This window comes from Rhinatrema bivittatum, chromosome 12 (genome assembly GCF_901001135.1).
Source record: "Rhinatrema bivittatum chromosome 12, aRhiBiv1.1, whole genome shotgun sequence".
Classification (NCBI taxonomy): Eukaryota; Metazoa; Chordata; class Amphibia; order Gymnophiona; family Rhinatrematidae; genus Rhinatrema; species Rhinatrema bivittatum.
The window spans coordinates 34,720,545-34,747,530 of NC_042626.1; the positions used below are offsets into that span (position 1 = coordinate 34,720,545).

Genomic DNA, 26,986 nt, shown 5'->3' on the forward strand with positions numbered 1-26,986 from the left:
AGGCAGTATGGGGAACAGTCCTAGACTGCTTGGTGTTCCCCATTTTGAGGTTGATGTTATCTTCCACCTTGGTTGCTGATCTGATCAGCACAGTACATTATTTATAATTGTGTACTTTCTGAAAAGCAGTTGTGGGTTTACCAGGTGATGCTGGGCTGTAATGGACAAATGAAGCCCATTGCTTATATGACCCTTGTGGTTCTCATTTTCTTAGGAATGACTGAATGAAAAAAATATAGGACCAGGAGTCATCTGCTAACCCTAAGCTGTTATCACGTGGCAAGGTTCTTTTGAAAGGTCATGGGTTGTGGAAGAAGCATTTTTCTTTGTTGTGCAAGTAATAGCTGCTTCTAAGGGTAGAGTACAGTAGAGAAAATCATCATTCTGTTATTTGTGAGGTTCACCACCGTTCTGTGTCAGGGTGTCAATTTTCAGAGCAACCATTCCCCTGTCCTGTTGTACCACTATGCTACAGGATGCCACTAGCATAGAAATATGAGACAGCTTGAAAAGGGGTGACGGTTTTACAGTGTGTTTAAATTGTTTCCTTCATTTGTTATTTTTATGAATGTTTTTCTGTGACTCGGTTTAGAATTGTAGCTAATTCGGAATGGAAATGTTTAAATAAATGAATTGACGGTCTCCATTATGAAAAAGGAAACGCACCCGCATTCACTCGCACCCATTTGTGCTCAAGTCTGTATTGCAGGGGTCCTGGTGACTTTGGCCATCATAACTGTGTAGCACAAGGACACCTGTATAATGAATACACTACTTTCTAGACATGCATTGTAATGTACAGTGTACTGAAGTAGTAATAGAGATGTTTGACCCTATGCCTTGATGGCTACAGCCTATTACAAATCCTCTGTACTGGGGCCAGCAGGATCCAGGCTTGTCACTGACAAGCTTTGGCATCTCTAGCAAGTGTAGGTAACAGCCTTGGAGAAAGAGACAACGTCGTATGCCTGAAACATTTGTCAGGGGAAGAAACAATAAAGGAGAGAGAGATTCATTACTGTATAATGAACACTTCCTGTTTCATTAGATAGGCATAGTCTTAAGAAGCAGTCTTTTCATGTCGTGTAAGCAGTGTAGTCTTCTGTCCCATCCCTAATGCAACAGCTGAATAGAAAGGGTAATGGTGAGTTTATGGAGCCAAAGTTGTAAATGGATCAGAAATAAAGGAGTTTAGTTATTGAGAGCACAGGAAAACCATTGAATAGTACAACACTGGAGAATGACTAAGCTAGCTAGAAGAGTACATTTCCAGCAAGCAGAAAAATAGGTATCATAGAAAACTAATGTGTTAAAGATTCTCTACATACAGGAATATGCTTTTTTTTTTTCTTAGTCAGCTTATCCTTGTGACAGATTTCCAGCATCCATAGGGCATTAGAAGAGACACAGAACTGCCATAAGCATCAGAAAATGCTGTTATATATGGAAGTGACCTAGTTAGCTTTTAACAAACTGTGTTTTATTGGTCTTGGTTTACTGATGGATGTCTGGGGTTATTGTATTGTACAGATATGGCAATCACTATTCAACATACTAATCCAGATGTGTCACAAAATATTCTAATAGCTCAGAAAACTCTGGCTAAAATGGGACTTTAGGTGAAATATCTTGAGATATGGTATACAATAAACAGGCAACAGTACATGTCCCTATTGTTATCTCTTCTGTTTTTGACAACTATGTTCCCCTACAGTGTGAGCTTGGATATCATAATCTTTGCAAGAAGGTTTTTATTTGTTATCATCTTAGTTTTTTCCTTGAGTGTGCCTTCCGTGCTCCCTTTAAATGGAGTTTTGTTCAGTTTCTGGGGACACCTGTCGATGGATAAGTTGCCTCTAGGGTTTTCAGTTTTTAGGATGGAGGAAGGGATTGTTTGTTGGTTTTTAGGTGACGAGGGAGGTGATGAATTTGTTACACCTACTCTAGGGCTCTGATTCCTTCGCAGGCTCTGGGAGCTGCTACAAATAGGGCGGTCAGAGCTGGAGTAGAAGATGCTGCTGCAGCTTTGGCTTGTCGCATCCCAGAGTGCACAAAAACAGTTATGAAGTTGAGAGACAGGCGGGGAGGAAACTAAATGAACGGAGATGGAGAGAGGAAGCACACCTCAACCTTCTTCCCCACTGGAATAAGGACAGTGGTCTTACAAAATCAGGGGCACTCATGAAGGTGTGGGTAAGAAGCAAGAAGTAAAATGGAAGAAAGAGATATGGAGTGCAGAGGGGAGCAGGGAATAAGAAAATAAGCCAGGATGGACAAAAGCATCTTGTTCTCATGAACTTTCCTGCTGCTGTTTTCAACTCCAGTCCAGCTGGCTGTCCTGTCCTCGGAACTCTTCCTTATTTTTTTTTTATTCCCTCCACACTTGGTGGCATCCTGATGGGGCTGAATCCCCCCTTCCTCTCCCAGTCCCATCCACCTGAAGCTCTGGTGGCCTCTGTGGGGGGCACTGATTGCACTTATCTCTTTCCTTTCTAGACAATGTCCGGCTCTGCCCAGAAATGCTGCTGCACCTGAGAGGCTTGAAGCTCTGAGATACCAGCGGATTAAGAAGCCCAAAAAGTCTACCAAGGGCTCCTCCAAATCCAGAAAATACTCCGGTGAGTCTGGAGATGGGGGAGACCTCTCTCTCTCTCCTCTGCACCTCCCTCCTTCCCCTGTGGGGTCTGTCTTCTTCAGTTCCCTGCTCAAGCCCTCTTTTTGGTATCAGGCTTCAACCAACTCTGTTGGTTATTTTCCTGTATACACTTCCTGGGATCCTGGGTCTCATTCCCTTTTACCGGTTTTGTTGCTACACTGTTCCAGATGTTAGCTAGTTGTAGAGGTTACTGCAGCCACCTACCTCCCCCACACCCCCTATTCTGACAGTCATGGTTTTGAGAAATGTATCTTTCATAGATTTTTGCTGAACTGGAGTTCTGCTTTTGTGACAACTATCTATAATGACCAATTGTTGTGATCAGATTTGTCTTTGTTGTTTTATTTGCTTTTATTGATTATTGGTTTATGTAATGATTTGAGGATAAATGGAAGATACGGGGGAGAAGAAACTTGAGAGGGCTGTGAGTAAGCAGGGTTGGGCCTAGATAGTACTTGGATTAAAGTTTAGCAGCTTTTAAACTAAAACGTGGGGGAAAAACCAACAGTTGTTCAGAAGTGCATGGTTTGGAGTGAGGTATCTTCAAACAATACTGGCATAATGGGGACATTAGAATATTTTCCAAAAAAACGTTGTATCACAATGTTTATGTTTGACTGTTATCAGTGTTTAAGCTATAATATTTTTGCATCACATTTATATATTGATTAGGGACCTTCATAACATCCACAGTGCTGCAAGTTGATTCTTGTGTTTAAAAATGATCCACATAGGTGCATAATCATTGGTCCAGTAGCCCACTGCTCATTCAAGAATATTTCAAAATTTTTTTGACGTTTTTGTATTTTCTTAAAACACAGATAGGTTACTTCCCTGTTTTTGCTTAACCGGAGTCAGAGGTCCGACGCGCACGTTTCGCGGTCCGCTGCTTCAGGGATATTTAAAGCTGACTCATATCACCCGGCACTCTTCACCACGATGCTACTATGGGTGAAGGCTCCGTTTATTGCAAATTTGCAGGGGTCCCTTCAGTTATTTCTGAAAATAAAGCACTTTAAAATTATATAGCCTTTGATAATTCAGTCACAATACATTCTGCAATAAGCATATCTCACTCAGTGGGGAAAGATGCCGACGCTTAGCGGACCTGTCTTCATATTCAGTTTTGGCATGTGAGCAACTGGGTAACTGAGAAGGAGTCAGATTTATAGGTCAGTTGTATTTTATTTTATTTATTTATTTATTTATTTATTTGCAGTTTTTATATACCGACATTTGTTTAGTAACCTCACATCGGTTCACAATTAACAGAAACATTGCAGCTGTGCCAAATAGAACGAACATGTGCAACAGTGCTTTACAAAAAACAATAAACATTTACAATAAACAAACTTTACAACAAACTTGTTAACGAACATATGCAATAGTGCTTTACAATAAACTTGTTAACTGGGGGGGGAGGGGAGAGAACAGTGGAACAATGAAAGGGAAAAATAATATAGTGGTACAAAGCAAATTGTTATCTCACTGAATTTATAAGTCTATAAATAAATAGAATGAATTTATGAGTCTATAAATAAATAGAATGAATTTTATAAAACACAATTGGAAAAGAGAAAAGCTGGGTATGAGAGAAAGAAATGGGATAGAAGTCTTATATACAATTGATATACAATCGATATGAATAATTGCCAACAAAAAGTTAGGTGTGGTGAGAAAGAAAAAGGGGATGTACATTTAAGTACATTAGTGGGCAAGGCTGTAGGAGTAAGGGAGAGAGGAGAGCGTAAGGGTTAAGTATAAACCTGTAGGAAAAGCCATGTTTTCAGTTTTTGCTTAAATTTTATTGGTCATGTTTCTTGCCATAACTCCGGTGTCATATTGTTCCAACAGTTCGCTCCGGCTATGGTTATCGCATGCTTCCTAGTTGACTCAAGAGTGGTGGTTTTATGAGTGGGGGTGTGTAGGGTGGCTGCATGTTGTGTTCTAGGGGTTCTGGAGTGTTTGTGGAAGTAAAGTTCATTATTGAACCATGTCATGTTTTCATTGTGTAGGGTCTTGTGTATTAGAGATAAGGTTTTGAACATGATTCTCTGCGCAATGGGGAGCCAGTGCAGATCTCTGAGTATGGGAGTAATATGTTCCGATTTTCTGGTGTTGGTGAGAATGTGTGCTGCTGCATTCTGAAGCATTTGTAGTAGTAGAATGGTAGTTTTGGGCAGGCCCAGGAGAAGGGCATTACAATAATCAACTTTTGAAAAAATGAGGGATTGCAGTACAGTACGGAAATCATGTTGGTAGAGTAATGGTCTTAATTTTTTTAGAGTATGTAGTTTGAAGAGCCCATCTTTAATAATGTTGTTGATATGTTTTTTAAAATTAAGGTGGTTGTCTAATGTGACTCCAAGGTTATTAACAGTGTTAGTGATGTCAGGAGAAGTGAGTGATGTGTGAGTGGCAGCAATTGTGTTTTTGTGATTCTGTGGGGAAATGACCATAAGTTCTGTTTTATCGGGGTTAATGGCTAGATTGATGCTAGTAAGGAGGTTACTAATGGCGGTGAGGGCAGTATCCCATGTTTTAAGGGCATCATTAAGGGAGTCAGTGATGGGGATAACAATTTGTACGTCATCCGCATTGATGAAGTACATAAGGCCAAGTTCTGTCAGTAGGTGACAAAGAGGGAGGATATAAATATTAAAGAGAGTAGAGGAGAGGGCAGATCCTTGTGGTGCTCCGTGATTTATATTGTATGGTTGCGATTCATGGTTTTCAAAATTGACTTTATTGCCATCCTTGTAGGAAAGCTTCAAACCATTGCAGTGGAGTGTTAGCTATGCCGATTTCCTTGAGCCGTGTAATGAGAATGTTGTGATTAATAGTATCGAAGGCCGCAGAAATGTCAAGCATGGCTAGTAGGAAGGATCGACCTTTGTTGAACCCAGTAAGTATGGTATTGATAAGAGAGATGAGCAGAGTTTCGGTGCTCATACATTTACGAAAACCATGTTGCAATGATGAGAGAATTTCAAATTTTTCCAGGTGTTCAGTGAGCTGCATGTTTACAATTTTTTTTCAAGGATTTTTGCTATGAAGGGAAGGTTGGAAATAGGTCGGTAATTGGTTAGGTCAGAGGCATCAGCTTTGGGCTTTTTTAGAATAGGTCTGATGATAGCTTGTTTAAGCGTATTAGGGATTTCTCTGGAAGCTAGTGAGCAATTGATAATTTTAGCAATTGAAGGAGCTATGATTTCAGGGATGGAGAGAAGATGTTTGGTGGGTATGGTGTCACTTGGATGTGTGGCAGGTTTCATTTTTTTAATGGTATTTTGAATCTCTAGGGACGTGGTGGGTTCAAAGGCATTAAATATAGCAGAGGAATCATGTGGGATGGTTTCGGTCAGGGGATTATTGCCAGGGAACCGTGCCATGATTTTAACTATTTTCTCGTGAAAGTATTTAGCTAAGTTCTCACTTTTGGTTTGGGCATCTTTATTACAGGTGGGAGTGGTATTGGTTTTAGTCATTTGTGTTACATACGTGAAGAGAGCGTTTGCATTAAATTGCAGGCCATGTATTTTTTTTGCATGGTAATTTTTTTGCGTTGAGGGTTTGCTCACAAAAGATAGGTAGAGTTGCTCTGTAAGTATTTCTTTTTGTGAGGGAGGGGTTGTTACACCAATCTTTTTCCAATTTCCTGAGGGTGCGTTTTAGAGCTGTCAGTTCAGGGGTGTACCATGGTTTAAGTGAAGATTTGGAGTGGCCCTGATGTTGGTGATTAATCATGATTTTACTGGGAAATCAGACAAAATGATGCCATTCAATTTCTTTATTGAGTCCACCCGGGGTTACTGATTTCAACAGGAAAATCCACTTTTGTTCACATTGTCTGAGCCGCGTTATTCTATCTCCTCCTCACCAATGTTGTTTAACTACCTCCAGGATTGTCCACTTGATATCCTTGAATTCATGATTGTGTTCTTTGAAGTGTGCAACCAAGGGTTCCTCAAGCCTGCCTGTATTAAGGCAGCACTTGTGCTCAGTTAGGCGAATCCTGATTTGGCGTGTCATGCCCACGTATGTTAGGAGGCATGGGCAGAAAATGGCATACACAACAAAGGTAGAATGACATGTAAACTCCGGTAAAGTCAACACTTTACCCGTGGCTGTAGTAATGGTGTTTAGGGTAGTTTTGAGGGGGCAGCACATACACTTAGTGCATGATTTCACAGGCTTAGACTGATCACTGGGATTATAACAACTGGTATGGACTACATAGTCCCTAATGTTCCTGTCTCTTCAGTATGCAATCCTTAATGGTTGGTTGAATAAGGGATGGATTCGTTGAAGGACTTCCCAATGTTGCCTGATAGCTCTACTGATAGAGGCTGACATCAGTGTATGTCTCAATACCACAGTCTTTGGGTTCAAATCCTGTCCCGGTGGTACTTTTGGTAAAAATAAATAGTCTCTGTTAGAGTACAAGGCTCTATGATATGCTGTTTGTTGTAAAAAGCGATTAGCCATTACTTTGGCTTGATTTTTAAATTATTGCGATCGGTACAGAGCCTCCTCAGGTGAAGAAATTGGCCAACTGGTAAGTTGGTTTTAAAATTAGCTGGATGAAAGCTATCAAAATGTAATAAGTTGTTACGGTTAAGCAAAAACAGGGAAGTAACCTATTTGTGTTTTAAGAAAATATAAAAACGTCAAAAAAGTTTTGAAATATTCTTGAATGAGCAGTGGACTATTGGACCAATGATTAAAAATGATCCACATAGGTGCATAAACACAAGTATCAACTTGCAGCACCATGGATGTTATGAAGGTCCCTAATCAATATATAAATGTGATGCAAAAATATTATAGCTTAAACACTGATAACAGTCAAACATAAACATTGTGATACAACGCTTTTTTGAAGTTACTTAATTCGTAGTACAGTGGATAAAGAGCAACGTCTGTTTTGGTTTTCACTGACATTAGAATATTCCAATAGAGAGGTTGTGATAGAGGCAGAAGTAATCCAGGCGCATTTAAATAAAGGGTTCAGAGATAAGTGATTCCAAACAGCCCATTTTGACTGCTAAGCAGGTTGTTAATATAACTAAAAAACATACTTTGAATTGTTTGTATGAAAATACCAGAATTCTAAAAAATAAGATTGGAGAGTTGAAATGTATGGCACTGAACGAAGATATAATCTTAAGATGCATCGCAGAGGCATAGTAGGAGGATAACTAATGGAGCACTGTAATACCAGCATATAAATTATAATGGAGTGATAGAACAGGTTAAATTGGTGGAAGAGTGGCACCATATCATAAGGATGGCATAGAATCAAACAGTATAAAAGTTATGCAGGAGACAAAATGCACTGTAGAATCTCTATGGATAGAAATTGCATATGTGATGGGGAAGAGTATAGTAGTGGGGGTATACTACTGACCGCCAGACCAAAATGAAGAGACAGACAGTGAACAGCAATTCGGAAAGCTAACAAATTAGGCTACACATTAATAATGAGAGATTTCAATTACCCCAATACTGACTGGGTAAATATATCAGCGAGACATGGTAGAGAGGTTGAGTTTCTTGATGCCATAAATGACTGCTTCATGGAGTAGCTGATTCTGGAACCAGTGAGATCTAATCCTTATTGTGATGCAGGACCTGGTGCAAGAGATAATAGTGTTGGGACCACTTGGCAATAGTGATCATAATGTAAACAAATGTAACATAATCACTGAAGGGAGGATATTAAAGAAAACTCAGTAGTAGCATTTAACTTTAAAAAGGGAGACTATGATAAAAAGAGGAAACTAGTTAGAAAAAAACTAAAAGAAACAGTTTCAAAGGTTAAAAGTGTGCATGCGGCATGGACTCTATTTAAAAATACCATCTTGGAAACCCAGACTAGATGTATTCTATGAATTAAAAAAGGTAGGCTGTGGCATGGTTAAATTGTAAAGTGAAATAAGCTATTAAAGCCTCTTTCAAAAGCTTGAAGTTGGATCCAAATGAAGAAAATAGGAAAGATCATAAGCACTGGCAAGTAAGTCAGAGCAAAAGAGAATTTGAAAAGAAATGTGCCAGAGAGGCAAAAACTTGAAATAAAAACTTAATCAATTATATTCAAAGCAAAAAGCCAGGGAATTAGTCAGTTGGACTGCTAGATGATGAAGGGTAAAAGAAGCATTCAGGGAAGACAAGGCCATAGTAAAAAAAACCTATGAATCCTTTGCTTCATTCAGCCTTTACTCAGGAGCATATCAATGAGCTACCTAAACTGGTATCATTTTTTGAGGGTGATGATTCAGAAGAGCTGAATCAATGATGAATGAACCTGGAAGTTGTAATAGAGTAAACTGACAAAATTACCAGGACCATATCGTATAACCCCCGGGGTTCTGAAAGAATTAAAAAAGGAAACTGTAGACTTATAACTAATCTCTAACTTCTCATTCCAATCATCTGTGCTAACTGAAGTTTGGACGGTGGCCCATTTTTAAAAAGGGCTGCAAAGATGATCCAGGTAACTACAGACCGGTGAGCCTAATGTCGCTACCCAGCAAAATGGTAGAAGCTATTCTGTGAAACAAAATTACTAATCATCTGGATAGACACAGACTAATGGGCAGAGCCAACATGGATGTAGCAAAAGAAAGTCTTGTCTTACAAACCTCGTAAATGCTTTTGAAGGGGCTAACACACATGTGGACAAGGATGATATAGTGCATCTGGATTTTCAGAAGGATTTTCAAAGACCCTCATGAAAGACTCATCATAAAATTTAAAAAGTCATGGGATAGGAGGCAATGTCCTATTATGGATTGGTAACTGGCTAAAAAATAGAGAGTAGGGTTGAATGATCATTTCTCTCAATGGAGAAAGGTAAATAGTGGGGTACTCCGGGAATCTGTACTGGGACCAGTGCTTTATTTATAAATGATCTGGAAAAAAGGGAGTGATCAGTGAGGTGATCAGATTCACAGGTGATTATGAGGAATTTCAAGAAGACCTTGTGGGGATTAGGCATCCAAATGGCAGACGAAATTTAATGTGGATAAGTGCAAACTGATGCATATAGAAAAGAATAATCCAAACAATAGGTACATGATTCTGAGTTCCATATTAGGTGTCACCACCCAGGAAAAGGATCTTGGAGCGATTGTGGACAATGTTTTCAAATCCTAAGTCCAGTATGTGGCAGCAGTCAAAAAAGCAAACAGAAGGTTAGATATTTTTAGGAATGGAATTGAAAACAAAACAGAGTATACCATAATGTCTCTATATTGATTCATGGTACAACCACACCTTAAGTACTATATGCAGTTCTGGTCCTCCCATCTCAAAAAAGATATATCATAACTAGAAAAGATACAGAAAAGGGCAACCAACATGATAAAAGAGATGGAATAGCTCCCTTATGAGAATAGGCTAAACAGGTTAGGGCTCTTCTGCCTGGAGAAGAGAGGGGTGGAAGGAGATGTGATAGTCTACAAAATCATGCATGGGTGGATCGGGTAAACAGGGAATGGTTATTTACCCTTTCAACTAGAACTAGGCGAATTTCCATGAAACTAATAGAGAAAGTATTTTTTCATTCAATGCACAATTAAACTATGGAATTTGTTGCCAGAGGAGATGTGTTGAGAGCAGTTAGTGTAGCTGGGTTTAAAAAGAGTATGGACACATTTCTGGAGGAAAAAGATCCGTAAACCATTATTAGCATGTAGACTTGGGAAAACCACTGCTTATTAATGATAATACACCGGGCCCCTGCTCTCCTGCGATGCTGCGGTAAGGACTGCAGAATTTGGCTTTTCCCACAGCACTAGCCAATCCTGGCTAGTGCTGTGGAGACTGGGGTCTGAAGAAAGATGAATTGATGTCAGTGGGACAGTGCATTGTTCCTCTTCCGGCCCCTCTCTCATCCTTGTAAGAAAAATGCATTGCTGGCAATAGGATGGTCCATTGCTTCCTTGCCAGCTCTCCCCTCTACCCTCCCCGATCCTCTCACTCCACCTGCCTTATCTGGAAATAGTAGGATGGCAGCCTTGCAGTGCCTTGTGCCCTATCCTCCTCGTCTGAGTGAGTTGTGCATTGAACCACGTGGTTAAAAGTGTGACTCAGAGTCGGCAGAAGAGGAGGAGGTGGGGGACTTGGCCCAAGGTACTGCAAGCAAGTCTGCTGTTTATTTCCAGATAAGACGGGTGAGTGAGGGGGGGATTGGTGGGAGGGGGCACGGGAATGAAGGGATCGAGGTCCAGCAGGAATGAAGGAGAATGAGTGAGAGAATTTTGTGAGGGGGAGGGAGCAAAGGAGGGTGAGTGAGGGGATCGGGGCAGCAAGAGTGAAGAAGAGTGAGTGTGAGGATCATGGGGGGCAGGAAGCAAAGGAGATTGAGTGAGGGGATCGTGGTTGGGGGGCCAGCAGAAGTAAAGGTCTGGGGATTGTGGGGTGGAAGAGTACGTGTCAGGATCATGGAGGCAGGGAGCAAAGGAGGTTGAGCTAGGGGATCCTGCTTGGGGGGGGGGTGCAGCAGGAACGAAGGAGAGTGAGAAGATTGCAGGGAGGCAAGAAACAAAAGAGTGAGTGAGGGGAACAAAGAGAGTGAGGGGATCATGGGGGATGGAGTGTGAATAAGAGGATCATGGTGGGTTCAAATGGAGGGAGGAGATTGGAGTGGGTACTAGGATGTGGAGGGATCAAAGGGGCTTTGGAGGATGAGAGGGGGGATGGGGCAGTGAGTGTAGGGACCGTGGCTTCCTTTCTTCTCCAGCCCCATCCCAGTCTTCCTTCCTTTTTCGTTTTTAACCCCCACCCCCAGTCCTTCCTCTGTCCTCTCGCTGTTCTTCATCCCAATCTTCCCTCCTTCTCTTCCAGCCCCATCCCCAATAGTCGCCACCTCCTCCTCCACATTCCTGATCCCTCTTCTCAATCCTCCCTGTGCTTCTATCCTCCTCTACCTCTTATCCCTCTACCCCCCACCTAAGATTCTGTTTCTCTCCTCTGAGTTCCCCTTTCCTTCTTCCAAGATATTCTCTCTTCCAATTCTCAGATCCCTTCCCCTCCGTGCTCTCCGGCCCCACTAAGTTCCTTTTCCTCTAAAGAATCAAACAAATGTCAGAAAACAAGTTTATTTTTAGAAAGAAAAAAAAATAACATTTGAATTGCAAATATATGCAAAATTAAGGAAATTTGCCACAGAATTTTGAAACGTCTGCCACAGGAAACTGGGGGCTCCAGTTATGAAGAAGAAGACTTTTGGATCCTGTGGGGTACTTGTGACCTGGATTGGCCATTGTCGGAGCCAGGCTGCTGGGCTTGATAGACCTTTGGTCTGGCCCAGCATGGCAGTTCTTCGGTTCTTAGAGATTTCCCAGTTTTGGTTGTTCTTAAAAAGTGGTGATGCTTACACAATAAGGAACCAACTTCTTTCTGTAAGAGATCAGTGTTCTTGCATGGCGTAAAAGGACCCTGTGATCCTGCTGTGACATTTTGGGTGAAATGTTACAGTATGCTGAGGGTCTGACTAATATGTGGATATTAAAGATACAAGAGCTAGAGCTGTTGTTTATCCCTGTGAGATTGCCAGAGTATCTTGTATAATCTGATTTGCCAAACGTCTTGCTGTAAAATCTGTTTATGCGGAGAATACATATTTACCTTATTAAAAGCTGGATAGTGCTTTGGGGGAAAAATGACAATACATTTGTCAAGCAGGCTTTCACTCTATGCCATGTTTTGCCAAGTTTTTGAATTGCAAATTGCATTCAACATGCAAGTAAGTCTAGCAAGCTTCATAACTGACTGGTAGGTACTCAGGAACTTCTGTGTACAAGATTCTTGCACAAAAAGACAGAAGCCATTCAAGACACTGCTAAACCAAAGGACAATATGTCTATGGAATAAAGCTCCTCTTAAAGAAATGATTGCATTTCGAACCCTCACAATCCAAGTGCAAACTATGCTAATATGGCCTTTCATTTGAAAAGGATTTCTACTGTCCATTGTTTATATCAAAACTGTTGGAAATGAAGTCGTAGATGTTGAAAAGCACACTTTGCATGTTCGGTGAATACTGTTCTCTAAACTAATAGCTTAATGTTTATTACTGAGTTTTCTTCATGAAGATATTTTGAGATCCTTCTGATGTGCAGATCAGTGGTCTTTAGTGATTACTATAATTTGCCCAAATCAGTCATTTTAAAGGATTTCATAGATTTTGTCATCTTATTGTATCTTTGCATGTTATGATATAAGAACTGTGGATAATGCTGCCTATAAGTGTTTTAATAAATAAACATGAGCCAATATTGAAACGTTATTTAGCTGGATAAGTCAGACTTATCCAGCTAAGTGACGGTTGCAGAATATCTGGCTATGTTCAGTGGCTCCCATGTAGCTGCATAAGTCCTGCCAGGCAGCTAGCCAGATGAGTTGTGGGCAGGCAGTAGGAGATCGGGGTGGAGCTACTTATCCGTCTAACTTAACCAGATAAGTAGCGATATTCGTACTTATCTGATTAAGTTAATCAGATAAGTTAGACTGCCTTAGAACTTATCCGGCTCAGTGGCGCCAAATACGGGCCATGCTGCTGTATATCCCATGTGAGTTAGCCGGATAAGACTTTGAATACTGAGACCAAAATACATATTTAATATGTTTTTAGTAAATATTAATGATAGTTTTGGATTGAGACAGGATGTGCCACACACACACACACACACTTCTTCTGCGGGTTCTGAAGGAGTTTTGCAGAATGTGCCATGTTCTGTGTTGCAGTGCATGAGGAGGAATACAGCATGCCATGGGAAGATTGCTTCTGGTGCTGTCATGCTCATCCCTCCCCTCCCCCTGCATATGTGCATCTGCCTTATTCACACAGCATGTATACCACATGCTGCATGCATGAGGCGTGCATGCATTCCTGTAGAAAAGTTTAGGATGCATTGTGTTCAGGACCAGAATATCTGGAAATGCTATAAAATAACAGTGTTTACAAGAGAGCTTATAAAATTTTGCCATTGACTGGGACCATTTTGGAGTTGGACATAAGACTTTCTTACAGGGGCTGCTCTATGGATTGACTCGTGAATATTTCTAGGAATCACTGTCTCTAATGTCTATCTCTCTCAAAATCTAGGGAAGACAAATTTCATAATTTATAAACATGTAGTATTGTATTACTAGCAAAACAGATTTCCTTCAGCTTTATGTCTGAACTGTTTGATTTGTGTTTCCTCTTCTTTCTCCCTTTCCCTCCCATCTTCTCGCCTTCCTTCTTTCTTCCATCTCCTTTCTCTCTCCTCAGACGATTCTGCCTCCCAGGTTCAGCAACTTCCTAACTCTCAGGTACTGTGGCCTGAAGAAGCTGTCTGCCTCCGCAAGAAGAAAAGACACTCCCGTCAGGACCCATTTGCTCGCCTCTCCGCACTGAAGGATGACCTCTGTCACCGGCCACTTGCTGAGGACCAGAAGGCCATTCTGACCAGCATGGACCATGATGACCCTAGCGGACGTGCCACATTGTTGTAGCACTAAGATGAAGAAAAATTTTGCCTGCTGGTGCTGGGACTTAGGTTGTTGGGAAGCCTATGCCCCTTAAACAAGGAGTCATTGTAGTTTTCAGCATCTTCCTAAATACCTAATTAGGTCCTGATGCCAATTGACGTGATGTGCTATTTTGAAAAGGAGAAATGCTTATTTTATGTTTTGCATTACATGGAAGAGACTGACTCTGTGTCCTGCATCTATTAGACGAGATCATTATCTCCATTGCAATGATTGGAAATGGACTTCCACTTGATTTGTTGATGGTGAAACTGAAAACAAAACTTGTAGTAATTTTCCTTCACATAGTAAGGGGTTTGTTCACTTTTATAGCATAGGAGAAGGCAGGGTACATTTTGATCCTAATAACTCTGTAAGAAACTAACAATGTTAGTTGGTTGAAATCCTGGGTTTCAGTTTGCTGAACCCCAAAGAAGGGATTGATTTGCAGTAATGACCTCATTTCTGGAACTATATTTTTGTGTTTAGATTACCAGTGATCAATAGGTACATCTAGTTTTAGGTAGCTCTTCTCAATGATATTTTGGTGCTTTTCCAAGCAAGACAACTGATGCACCCAATTCCTACACATTTTCAGCCCATGTGGTCAGTTCATGGAATTAAGATGCACCATGAGTATTTCCTCAGATGTTTTTGTATATTTAGTGGAAGTTGCCAGAAGAGGCTGTAGGCAAGTCCTTCAGTTGGACTTCAGCGGTAACCAGTTCCAAATACCTCTAACCTTGTCGTGTGCCCTCAGCATTAAGTGATATAGTATGAGCAACTGACTGGGGTATGCCACATAATGGTTACAGCTGGGAAACTTGATTGGCGATGGGATCCTTCAGTAATATATCAATGCTTTGTACCTGTCCGTGCTCCCTATGTCTCCTGCTTCCTTCATGTTCATCCTCCAGCAAGCTCTGCCACGGTCTTTTTTTTCCCCAATATCTCTTTATACACCTCTTGTCCCAACCATCTGTAGTTTCTTCCATCGGCACTATTCCCCGTTTTTCACCACCCCTTTGTTTCTCCCCTTCTTTCAGAATCATTAACTGCTTCCCTGTCTCCTTCTTCCATATTATCCCACACAATTTCTTTTCTTCTCTCCCACCAGTTTGGACTGCTCCCTCTTTCCTGCACAAAAGAATTGTTGATGTACTTAGTATGTTGATTTTAGGAGCGGTAAAATCCACCAGTCTAGAATTAATTTTCATTTGAACTAATATTTGGAATAAGCTGTTTCTGTAAAGCAAATATTGCTGTTCATAGTACAGTAGGTTTCTTCCATAACATTGGCCTGGAAGTGGAATGGACATTGTGTTTGGATTCTGCCATTTTGGAGGGATTTGGGGGATAACATATTATGGTTTCCCACATATTTTTGGGAACCCTAAATCCAGTGGCTTACTATACTGCTATGATGGGCTGAACATCCTATTTTGTGACGGTGTGAAAATGGAAGTCCTCTAGTATAGGCGCTAAGGTTAAGGTGTAATTTAGCAGCTGACGTTCCAAGACATTCCTTCCCAGTGCAGCAGTTGATGTGACCTGACCTGAAGTCTTTTGTCCTATGATGTGTCACCTCACTCAAGTAAAAATCAAGTGTTTTTTAAATATAGTATTTTCACTGTTGCTACTTTTGTCCATAATCTTTTTAGATTTTACTGAAGCAAACTTACCAGAGTCATCCTTTTTTTTTTGTTTTGTTTTGTTTTTTTTTAGCATAGGACTGTATGCTTAAACAGTGTTTTGCCTCATCTAGGCTCCATGCCACCAGCTCCTGCTGTTGGCCATGGCAGGTGACTTCTCTGTTTCTTCACTGCTCAATAAGGCCAGTTATGAAAAGTTTTGAGGACGTTATTGAATCTGTTGAGCAACCAAATAAGGAGCAACCTGTCACCTGACTACAGATCAGGAATAGTAGTTTGGTGCGAACATAGTGTAGTTGCCCATGTGCCAATAAACCCCAGAACCCGTGGTTTATAACCACTAAGAGAGTGATAAAGTGTAGGGATGCCCCTAACTAGTCTGCTCCTTGGTGAAGAGGTAGCTTTGGATCCCATGATCCCACAGAGTACTGGATGGTTTTGAGCTTCTAAAAGGAGAAATTATCATGTTAAACTTTCCCTCTGTAAGTGACTTTGTAAGTAATCTATCTGCTTTCTATTTGTTTCCCAATATCACGCGTTACCATTTATTGACAAATATGTAGAAATATGACGTGCTGTAAATGGGAGGGGAACACCAGGCAGTAAAGAACAGCAGAGAATGCAGTGGCTCCTTTAGCTGCTGAGTGCTGGTGGCCAGATTTATGAGTTTAAAATCTGTTCTCTCGTTTCCTTTTCCTTTTCCTGGAACTCCTATTTTAGTACAGTTTCCAGATCTGGTTTGAATTAACCCCCACTTACTTACAGGTCAAGAATAATAATAGCAGCTGTTGCTCTTGCTTGGAAGCAGTAAACTGTTCTATATTATAAAATAATGGAGGAACTTAGGCCCATTGCTGGATTCACATGGCTAAAATGCAGAAGTTCATCCAGGTCTCTTTTTTTTTGCTTTCGGCCTAACATTCATTGGCAAGGCACACGCTTGCTCCCCATTGCCTGCTCCTTAACAATGTTCCCAAATGTTTTCAGAAGACAAGTAGGAAAACAGAGAACACAGGAAAAAGTAGTACGAGCAGTACTAAGAGCAGAGTATTTATCTTTAATTATTTGGAATATATATTATAGGGGATTCTTTTTAGTTTTAGTCATTATAGGTGCTATGAAAGAAGACTGACTTAGTAGAAGGTATAAGTCCCTTCTACTTTAAAAGCAAATTCATTTTTGTAAAGTGAAAATTGAAAAATAAGGAAATACTACTGCCTGAATTTAATCTCCCACACCAGGCAAACATGACATCACAAAGATTTTATACATTCCTTTCTTCAAGTACCGGTAATAACCACAAAAGGAATGTTTAAAGAACGAGATGAGACATTCTATTTTTTGGCACATGTGAATTTCCAAGGTCCTATGTTGAGTGTTTGCATGGCTGTTTGGAAGTGCTGGGAGTGAAGGATGTTAGGAGAGGTTGTGGAGGTATAGTAGGGGGATTTGTGTTTCAGAGAGGAGGGCAGAGGCTGCTGTAGTTAAGCAGGATACTGTTTGTCTTTAAAATGTTCGTGAGGCTGTTGAAGATATGCTAAGGTTTCTTTTAACTCTAGGGAGGAGTGATCTAGTGCACAGAACCGAAAGCCTAGGCTCCTAAGTTCTAAGCTGCTACTAAATACGTGAGACTTAGAACAAGTCATGTTGCAGTAACTTCCTGTGCCTAATGGTAGCTGGGTAGTAATGTTTCTTCCTTCTTCCTGGTTGTCTTTTGTAAACACCTGTGGATTAGTGTTACTTGGTCATCCTAGAGTTGATTGTATGTCTGTGGATTGTAAAGCATGTAGTATGCATTGGGATTTTGTCTGGCTGCAAGATGGTAAATCAATGCAAAATATTTTTAACCTTAGGTTGGATTCCTCAAAACTTGATAAGGTGCTCATATGTTTGCACTAGTATCGACAGTATTTTCTGTCGCTTGATGGCTAAGTGGTAAGTTTGGAAAATCCGCTGATTGGGCATCTACAATAGTATCATTCAAAGAGATTACTTTTATTTCTTTAAGGTGCAGAAGACCTATTGAATGGCTTCTATGATACTTTAGCTTCTTGAATAACTACACTATTCATTTATCCCTATGGCTACTATCCTCTGGGACTACACTATTAGCTTTCTCACAGTTGACAATAGGGAATTAAAGTCTTACTTTAGTGCTACATTGATTTCTCACAGATAACTTTTCCCCTGTGATGTCATTTCCTGTTCCAAGATGGTGGAAGAGCTTTAAATCCTTGCAGCAGAAATAACTTCAGTGGATAGATACTGCAATAGAACTGCTCAACCAGGAGAAATAAGAACTACTTGAAGATGCAGAAAAAGAAACATCTCTGCAGACTGTCTGCTCATGATGTATATTACATGACACCTTTGTGATGGTGCATATTACAGGCATGTTTAACAATGGCTAGCACCGAAATACATGTGGGTACATGTAAAGTGGACATTATTGACTTTTTTATTGGTGCTTTATGGAGATCCTCTTATGCTCATGAGTGGGCTTCATCCACTAAATGTATCTGAAAAAATCTGTCATTCGTAGAGCAGAACTGAGACCAGCCATCTAATCAGTCAATGGTTTCCTCATGCACTTTGATAAACAAAAGAAGGTTTCCTTTTGTGAAGAAGGATAAATCAGAAAAATGCTAACCTATTTTTTATACTTGCCTATAATACCAATGACAAGAAACTGCTATCACCATTACAGATTCTCTTGTGGCCCATTTTGAAAGTGGTATTCCTTACAAATTTGGTTCTGAAAGTGCCATTTTCGGTCATAAACCTGACTGGCACAAGAAGGTTACCTACCAAAGCCCTAGGCTAGAAGTCTTGCTACATAACATGATTTTGATCTTTTAGGGGCTTAAACAGCATTGCAAAGCAGTTGATAATTGGATGTGTGATCTAGTATACCCTTTTTGAAATAAAGAAGAAGGGATGTAAATGGATGTGAAAAACCTCAGACTGACAACTAATTAATTGCATACTTTTTTCACGATTAGTACTTGTAAGCTGCATTGAATAGTAAATAAAATTACCTCTAGGACCAACAAGAGTAATGATCCTGTGAACACCAATGGACCCCACAAGAAGGGCTATAAGGGTCTACTTTGATGTGTTTTTATGCAAGACACAAGTTCTTCTCCAAGCAAATCTGAATATCTCCAAACTAATGGAAACCTTGATGGGCAACAGGACATTTACGGTTATTTAAGACAGCATTCCAGTCTAGGCAAATCAAATCTATTTTCTACATGACTTGGCTTAGAGCATTGCCTCCCTAGTAGTTTTCCAGGCCCATGCTGAGCCTCGGTGACCTCTGCAATTCTTCATCTGCTTCCTGATAGTTTCAACATTGAGTTATGAAGGTAGTGAAAGGCATGGGTTGAGGAGAAGAGCCCTGGAATTAGTGTGAAATTAGAAAAGGCAAAGAGCTACTTTAAGACTGGGAAGCCAGTTTATTATGTAAACACTAAAATAGGGTCCTTTCTCAAATGACAGGGTAAAAACAGCTACCTGGCCAGTGCTGAAGTGCCACAAACAGGTCTGGTTTTAAGAACATTTTACAATTTATATGCACCAGATATATTTGCATACAGTGGGGGCAGTGCATGCAAATATACCCCATGCATATTCATTTTAGATATCCTAAAAGCCAGACCTGGTTGTGGTACTCCAGGACCGCAGTTGCCTATCCCTGATATAGATGTTATATTCCTTTTGTAACACAACAGGAAGCATTTAGGGAATACCATGTCTGTCTAGGCATGCAAGTAATTTGACCTCTCTGTGTTTAAGTCAGGCACACAAGTCTCTCCATGCTATGCCAGGATTGCTGACTCACTTATGCCCAGAAAGGCAGACTTACCCATGCACATAAAGAAAGCTACAATCCAGGGTGTAGGTTGGAGAGGAGAATTACAGTGCCCTCAAAGAATGCATTCGACCCTCCACTATACCCTGAAAAGGTGTACACCTTGCCAATCTTGGTTTGCTGTTCTCATCAAGTGCAAATAAGATCTTTCTTTTTCTATTATTGTGTGAACATCCATTATTGGTGTTCATTCTAGATATTAGGGAATGTCATCTCCTTATTATTCCATGTCTTGTTCTACAAAGTTACTCAGAACACGACGTCTTCAGCCTGCTGGTACATGTTTTGCATTAATGGCTAAGATTTTACTCCAGGTTAGCCGTTACATCATCAAGTGTTCAATTTCTATTCTTTGAGGAACTCACTTCATGTTATTTTGTTATGTGCCTTCTGTCCGTAAACGTTCAGTGCACTTCGCAGCTTGAGCTCATTTTGTGCGATTCTTTTTTTCCCTTTTGTGAATGTTTGCTGAGTAACCACCCGTTAGGCCTGTTGGTGAATATTCTGTATGTTACAAGCAGAATTTACACAGGCTGACGTTCTTCTGGTTTCCTAATGAGTATTCCAGGTTGGGAATTAATTCCTTGTGATCACTCTAATTCCCATCATTGTGTTCTTTATGTATATTACTGAAAGAGCTGACTTCTGGTGACATACCTTCAGTCTGTTGTTGAGTACCCCAAACCCATTCATAAGACTATTTTGTTTCAGGTGACACTTGGATTGGAAAGCAAGTGTTCCATGGCCATACTTTGAGGTGCTTCTTCCAAGGAATATCACTTGGGCTTATTAGCGAGTATCAGTCACTGGAGAACTTTATATCATGAGCCAGATCTTTTCAAGGGTTTTCCCATTTTGTGTATGTGGGGAAAAACACGGAGTAAATCTGGTCCTGCATGACAACCATTCAGCACACTGGTGACTGTTCCATGTAAGTCACTGGAAAAGTTTACTCTTGAATGACACCTTTGACCCATAAATGAGTGTTCAGCATCCGCTGTAAGTTGAGTTTACTCAAGTCACAAGTCTGGTACCGGGTTGCTTATCACCTAAGTACTGTAGTTGAAGTATTGTCTGAAATTCCCATATAAAAGATTTATAGATACATAATACAAATTATGGATTTATATATTGTACATATAATTACAGATACATATAGAGTTTATTTACTTTCTATTTAAAAAGAGAGCAAATATTTAATTAATTGCTTAGTGATATCAGATCTTTCAGTAGGTGGCAGCTGCTATCAGAGGACAATACAAAGTAAGCTAATTAAAATACTAAAATGAGAGGGTATTTTTGTTGCTTTTAAAATTCTCTATACAGAAATAATATATGTAGAGACAGAGGTATCTATAAAGTCATATATAGTTTGGTTTATTTTTGTACCATTCTTAGTTCTGCTTTCAGCAACACTATAATTACAGGATCAGTACTGAGCTGCTACAGATGTGTGCTCTGTAATGTGTGTTGATGTCATTGCTTTGGTTGTAAAGTTGCATTTGTAAAAAAAAAAAAAAGAAAGAAAAAAAAAAGAGGAAGTTAGCAGAGTAACTGGTTAGTGAGGATGGTGAGGGAGTCGCAGGGCCAGCTGGCTTCTGCTGTCACCAGCCAAACTCTGTAAAGAGCTACTGCCCTTAGTAATGTTACTCTAAGGTATTACTAGTCTCAAACAACGAGGCATGTATGATGCCTTGTTCGTTACTGTATGTTCACTGTTGCCTCATATTTGTGTGCTCTTTCTGGCGCAGTTAGTGTGAGAGAGGCTTCTATCTCTGTGCCATCGGATAAAAATCATCTAAAGTCTGATGGAAATGAGTAAAAAGTTGTTGAGATTGTTTTGTTTTAATTTAATTTAATTTTTTTTTTTTTAAAGAAGAAAATTGGCTCATTCATTTCCTTAGAACATGTTCACTAAAGTCATAGTTCAGGAGCACCAAGGATGAAAATGGATGGCATATTTTCAGCTGATTACTTCTACAAAGTGCAATTTCAAAGCCCTTTATGTGGGTAAACTGAAAAATCACCCGAAGGACACTTGCTATTTTATCCCCTTCGGGTGCCTGCAGGTGCAAAGTATGAAGGCAGTTTCCACCTGATTGCCCTTTGAAAATTTAGGGAAAGGACACACATTAAAAGCACCTGCTATGTGGGCTGTTTGAAAGTGACCCGCCTAATGCATGCCCCACGGTTCCAGGGATTTTCAGTATATCTGAGGATGACGGGCATAGGGGAGGGCATGCATCTTTGCATTTACACTTCGTTTGCGGTTGTAACTGGGAGTGGCTTCAGGTGCCCTTGGAGGTTGGGGGCGGTAGCAGTTGGATAATGTCTTGTCTTCCTATCTTATGATTAAATTGTGGCATTCAGAATCTCTGTGGCAGTGAACACAGAAAACCTTTTGAATCGCTGACTCCCTGATCATGCTAAAAGCGAGTAAATGGTGTTTGTAAGTGGGAAAATATTGTATTGTTGGGTTCATTTTGCGAGTCTGTTCATTCAGGTAAATGGAGGAGTCTCAGCTCGTTCAGGACACATGGGCATAATGAAGAAGCTGAGAGTCTCCATTCATTTAGAAAAAAAAACGGTGGAAACGTTTGAGTTATAGAGTGAATTGAACAAATCAGTGTGAAACCTCAAATGCTTGCACTGTACACCAACAACAGTCTTTAAGACTTGCATCACAGCATTTAGCTCAGGATCTACATCTTTGTTCTTATGATAATCAGGTTCCTAGATTCCCATGTATTAAGGCCCTTTGCTGTTGTTTGCTCGTTCCCATGGTGCCATATTACAGTGGGCACTTCCAGAATACATTTCATGTGAATAAAAAAAAAAAAATCCAGCCTAAGACAGGAAGTGAACCTGAGGACCCCACTCTTCCCCCCCCCCCCCCCCTTGCAGCTTATTCTAGGCTTGGGATTAGTGTATGGAAGGCGGCCCAGCTTGGAGAACATTTAGAATATGTTCTCTCATATTTAAAACCCCTAAGCCCAACAGCATGGTAACTCATAGATCTGTGCGGCTTGATTCCTTAGCTGCATCACACTTGGAGGGTCAGAACCTCTAAGGGATAGGACTCTGTATTGCCTTTTAATGGCAAAACAATGCATAAAATTAACCTCAAACAGTTACCCATATGGTAGTTCCAAGTAAGTAAACAATAATGGTGTATAGAAACAAGAAATACGTCTAAACAAAAAAAAAAAAACCAAACAAACAAACGAAAGACAGAGAGGCGTGATAACTAGTCATGGGGAAAGACTCAAAGGAAAGTTGAGTTCTTTTCATCATTTTGTACTGAACTGTCCTAGAATTATTAAATTCTATTTATTGATCTAATCCAATCTAAAATTATACACACACACACACACAGTAAAAAGCCCCATTATCCAGGACTCAGATATCTAGAATAGGCAACTAATTGGCATTTTGCCCAGGCTGCTTTGGGAAGGGGTGGATTAGAGAGCAGAGTAGCTATCCTGTGCCCTGCTCCTCTGTCCACTCTAGCGTTGGCTCCTCCTCCTCTCCTGTTTCCCTGTAGATAGAAGAACAGAGGAGAGAGGCAAAGGGTTGGATTGGGGAAGCCAGCTGACTTTTCTGTTCAGTGCTCTGTCCACGCCAGCATCCAGCTCCTCCCCTCCTGTTCCTGCAAGAGGCAGGAGGGGAGGAGAAATGACAGGAAGCAGAGGGCTCTCACATAACTTGCATCAGAGGCTTTTTCTCATGTGAGACAGATAATGGGGCTTTCACTACAGAAATATGCATACTGAGGTATGCAACAGAACATATTGTTTCAGAGAAGATCTCATACCTTTAAAACAGAATGAATCTTAAATTAGCAGTAGTTATGCATTCAAGCTTTGCTTTCCTCTGTTTGCCAGAATAGTTATGTGAAGCAGATATACATGGACATATTAGTTTTATAATGTTAAATTACTGGCCCACTTGAAAGGGCATTATGATTTTCAGAGTCAATATGACCCAAAGCTGATTATAAAACTGTTAGTCACCCTTCCTCTGGTAGTCAGTATTTTTATACTATAAGGCTCATTGCCAGTCCATATTTGTCATTTTATAGCTAAACAGATTTAAGTCCTTGATATTCTCTTTATCTTATTGGTCCAAAGGTAGTTGTTTCCTATCTGTGATCTATTACTATTTTATTCTGAATAGCAGAAAAAAGTATTTTTATGAAAAACAAAACAAAAACGGCACATTGAAAATCACATCCTATTATGCCTGTGGGATAAATCTATGAATCTGGCAGTCTGGAGGTGTATTCATGCCGACTGGCCTTCCAGCCATGTGTGCCGGACAGACGAATGGAGGTTGGGCAGAAGTCCAAAGGGACGCTTTTGAGATTAAATCACTGCTCACGCGTTCATGAAATCGGTGGTGTTATTTGCTGTTCGCTGCCTTGGGTGGTCTTGCAGTTTATAAATCAATCAATCAAAGGACAGGTATTTCAGAATGGTGTTATCTTTATAGTCCCAGTTTATGGCTAAAAACTTACACCTCTGAACCTACAGTACTGTCCAATCTGTACTGCTCTGGGTGGGTGCAGGCATATTTTCAGCCCTGTTGTTGGCAATCCTCTAACATGCCACTACCCTAATGTGCGAACCTGCTTATTGTTTTGGCAATCTGAGTAACACATAATGAAAGCTGTACAGACGTGAACCAGTAACAATGTCATGATAGCAATAAGACAGTGGGGATGAATAAGAGGGTGGGTGGGGGGGGGGGGGGGGGAGGGAGAGATAGAATTATCAGTGTTCAGATGAGATAACACCATACCTGCTAAATGTTCCTGCTTCCAACTCTCTTTGGAATTAATATTGCCCTAAGAAAATGTACATGGTGGGGGATAGGGAGGTAATTTTTCAACAGCCCACATAAATTGTAAATGAAATATCTGCATAAGTTCCATCAGTATTGAAAGTGAAACTTACAAGTGTAAGTCCGCTTTCAAAATTACCTCACCAAAATGACCTGAATGTCATGATACCTGCTAATTTGTATGCAGAATTTTTATTTTTTTTGAGAAAATTTGTGCGCATATTTTTGAGAATGGAAAAGTATGTGTGTAAATTTAAATCCCTTTCCTAGTTCCTCCAGGAGAAACCTCTGCTCACTGTGTCTACAAGCCATCCATGTATAAATTTACCTGGATATTGGGTGGGCAAAGTTTTAACAGGCAATTTACACAGGGAGAGCACTATTTTTTTAAAATAACCCTTGAAGAGAACAATTTTCAGAGCCATTTGCCCAGGGAATGTTTGCTGAAAATTCCCACCTCTACCTAGCTAAATGGACATGTGGGCATCATTAGCGTGCAATCTGGGTAAACAAGCATCGGGGTAACTTGCTTGATGCAGCCGTTACAACCCTTAACCATTAAGCCTTATGCTCACCTTTGATGCAACTTCAACATTACTCTCTGCATCAATGACAGGGAAGGGCAGGAAATTTGAATCAAACAGTTACTAACAAGAGCCCTGAAGTTGGTGGTTGGTGAAACAGATAAGTATGGGGAAATAAGTGTGGGAGCTTGTTGGGCAGACTAGATGGGCCGATTGGTCTTTCTGCCGTCATTTCTACGTTTCAGACTGCAAGGAGTTGTTTCCAGAGGTGTGTTTAGCTTGGGGGGGGGGGGGGGGGGGGGGGGTGTAAGTGGCATGTATCCATGACATTTTCAAAAGTATGCATGCTATTTTACTCCTCTGGGGTATTACTTGCATTGTTTCTCTTTGAAAAAGCATATGGAGTATGTGTGCTAGAAGCATCCCATGCGCTTTATAACTACGCAGGCTATTTTGAAAATTGCCTCCCAAGTGTGTTACAATGAGGATGGCAAATCAATTGTTCTCCATCTACTGAGGAGAAGCAATGGCGATAAACTGGAGCAGGGGACAGGTATGTGAGATATTAGGAAGAGCTTTTACCTTTGTGGTTGGGAAGTCAAGCACTACAACAGACTATCCAAGAACGGGTAGAATCTCCATCTTTGGAGGATTTTATAACCATACTGGATAACCTCTGACTGGAATGATTTAGGAACTGGGGATACTTCCTGGAGGAAGGGGAATGGGTAACCTCATGCAGCCCCCTTCCAACCCTGTTGATTTTGTGCTAAAATACTTGAACTGTCTTCTTCATGATCAGATTTTCTTGGCTTTCGATAGCAGACTTCATTCATCTTCTTTTAGGAAATACGTTAACGAGACCGGGTTATACATCACCTGCTAGCCCTTCCCTCTTAGAAGGTATGGCATTATCTGATTTTAACACTGCTTTCCCATTACCACTCAAAGATTATTAGCTAGGCCTTGGCTCTAGCGTTCTAAATTGCAAAAGAAAATGGTGCAGGAAAGCGTTACCAGACACTGGAACCCAAGACATTTTTTTAAGAGTGATTTTTTTTTTTTTTTTTGTACAGACGTTGTTATCCCAAACTATATAAAAGAAAGCAGAGCATGTTTTTGATACAGAGTAGGTAGCAATTGTTTATAATGACAATAAAATTACTTGGGTATGTTTCCTATGTAGAGTTCTGGTAACGCGGGCAATGAGCCACCCGTCTTTCCATTATAATTTTTTTGGAGGGAAGGCAGGGAGGGGAGGGGCAGAACTCAGATGGGTGAATCACTTACAGAAAAAAAAAGTAATAAACGCGTTTTGAAGCACAGTTTCTACAATAACATTAACCCTCTCGATGCCAAAAAAAAAACCCATTTGTCTCAAGCTGACAACATTGTAGAATCTAGAACTAACCTTCAATGATGTGACTTTAACTTTTATACACTGCTGCTGTTATGCATTTTTACCAGTTTGAAACTTGTGTACCTTTTCTTTTTTTTTTTTAAGAAGAAATATTAAATTTGGGGAAAGAAAAAACATTTAATTAGTTTGGGGATGGTTGGAAAAGCAATTAAAAGCAGTTTTCAGAAATAGGATGAAGATATGCCAAGATAAATTACAAAGAGCCTGAGTAGATTTCAGTAGGGCTGAGTCTTTGGTTGGCTTTCCAACCTCCTTGACACATTTTTCGATGAATTCATTTTCTTTCTCTGTCAACATTAATGACACAGACTTATTTAGACATGTTAGGGAACGCAAATGACCTGCGCGTGAACCTCCATGTAATTTAATTCACGTTTCTTAATGTGTGACTCTGTGGACCTTATTTTTCTAAAGATGAGAATAAATGAAAATATACTTGGTTTTCCTCTTTTGTTTTTAATTTTTTTTATTGTGGTGCAAACTTGACGCCTTTTGTTG

At 40.3% G+C, this 26,986-nt stretch overlaps 1 protein-coding gene across 1 annotated transcript in view; it reads left to right on the forward strand.

The window, feature by feature from the left end:
• IGSF9B (immunoglobulin superfamily member 9B) overlaps nt 1–22,913 on the forward strand; it is a 186,379-nt gene extending 163,466 nt beyond the window's left edge. The window contains exons 19-20 of the mRNA XM_029573724.1: nt 2,497–2,618; nt 13,938–22,913. Coding sequence (XP_029429584.1) covers nt 2,497–2,618; nt 13,938–14,161 — 346 coding nt within the window. The 3' untranslated portion in view covers nt 14,162–22,913. The remainder of the gene's footprint in view (nt 1–2,496; nt 2,619–13,937) is intronic.
• Nucleotides 22,914–26,986: the final 4,073 nt, after the last annotated feature.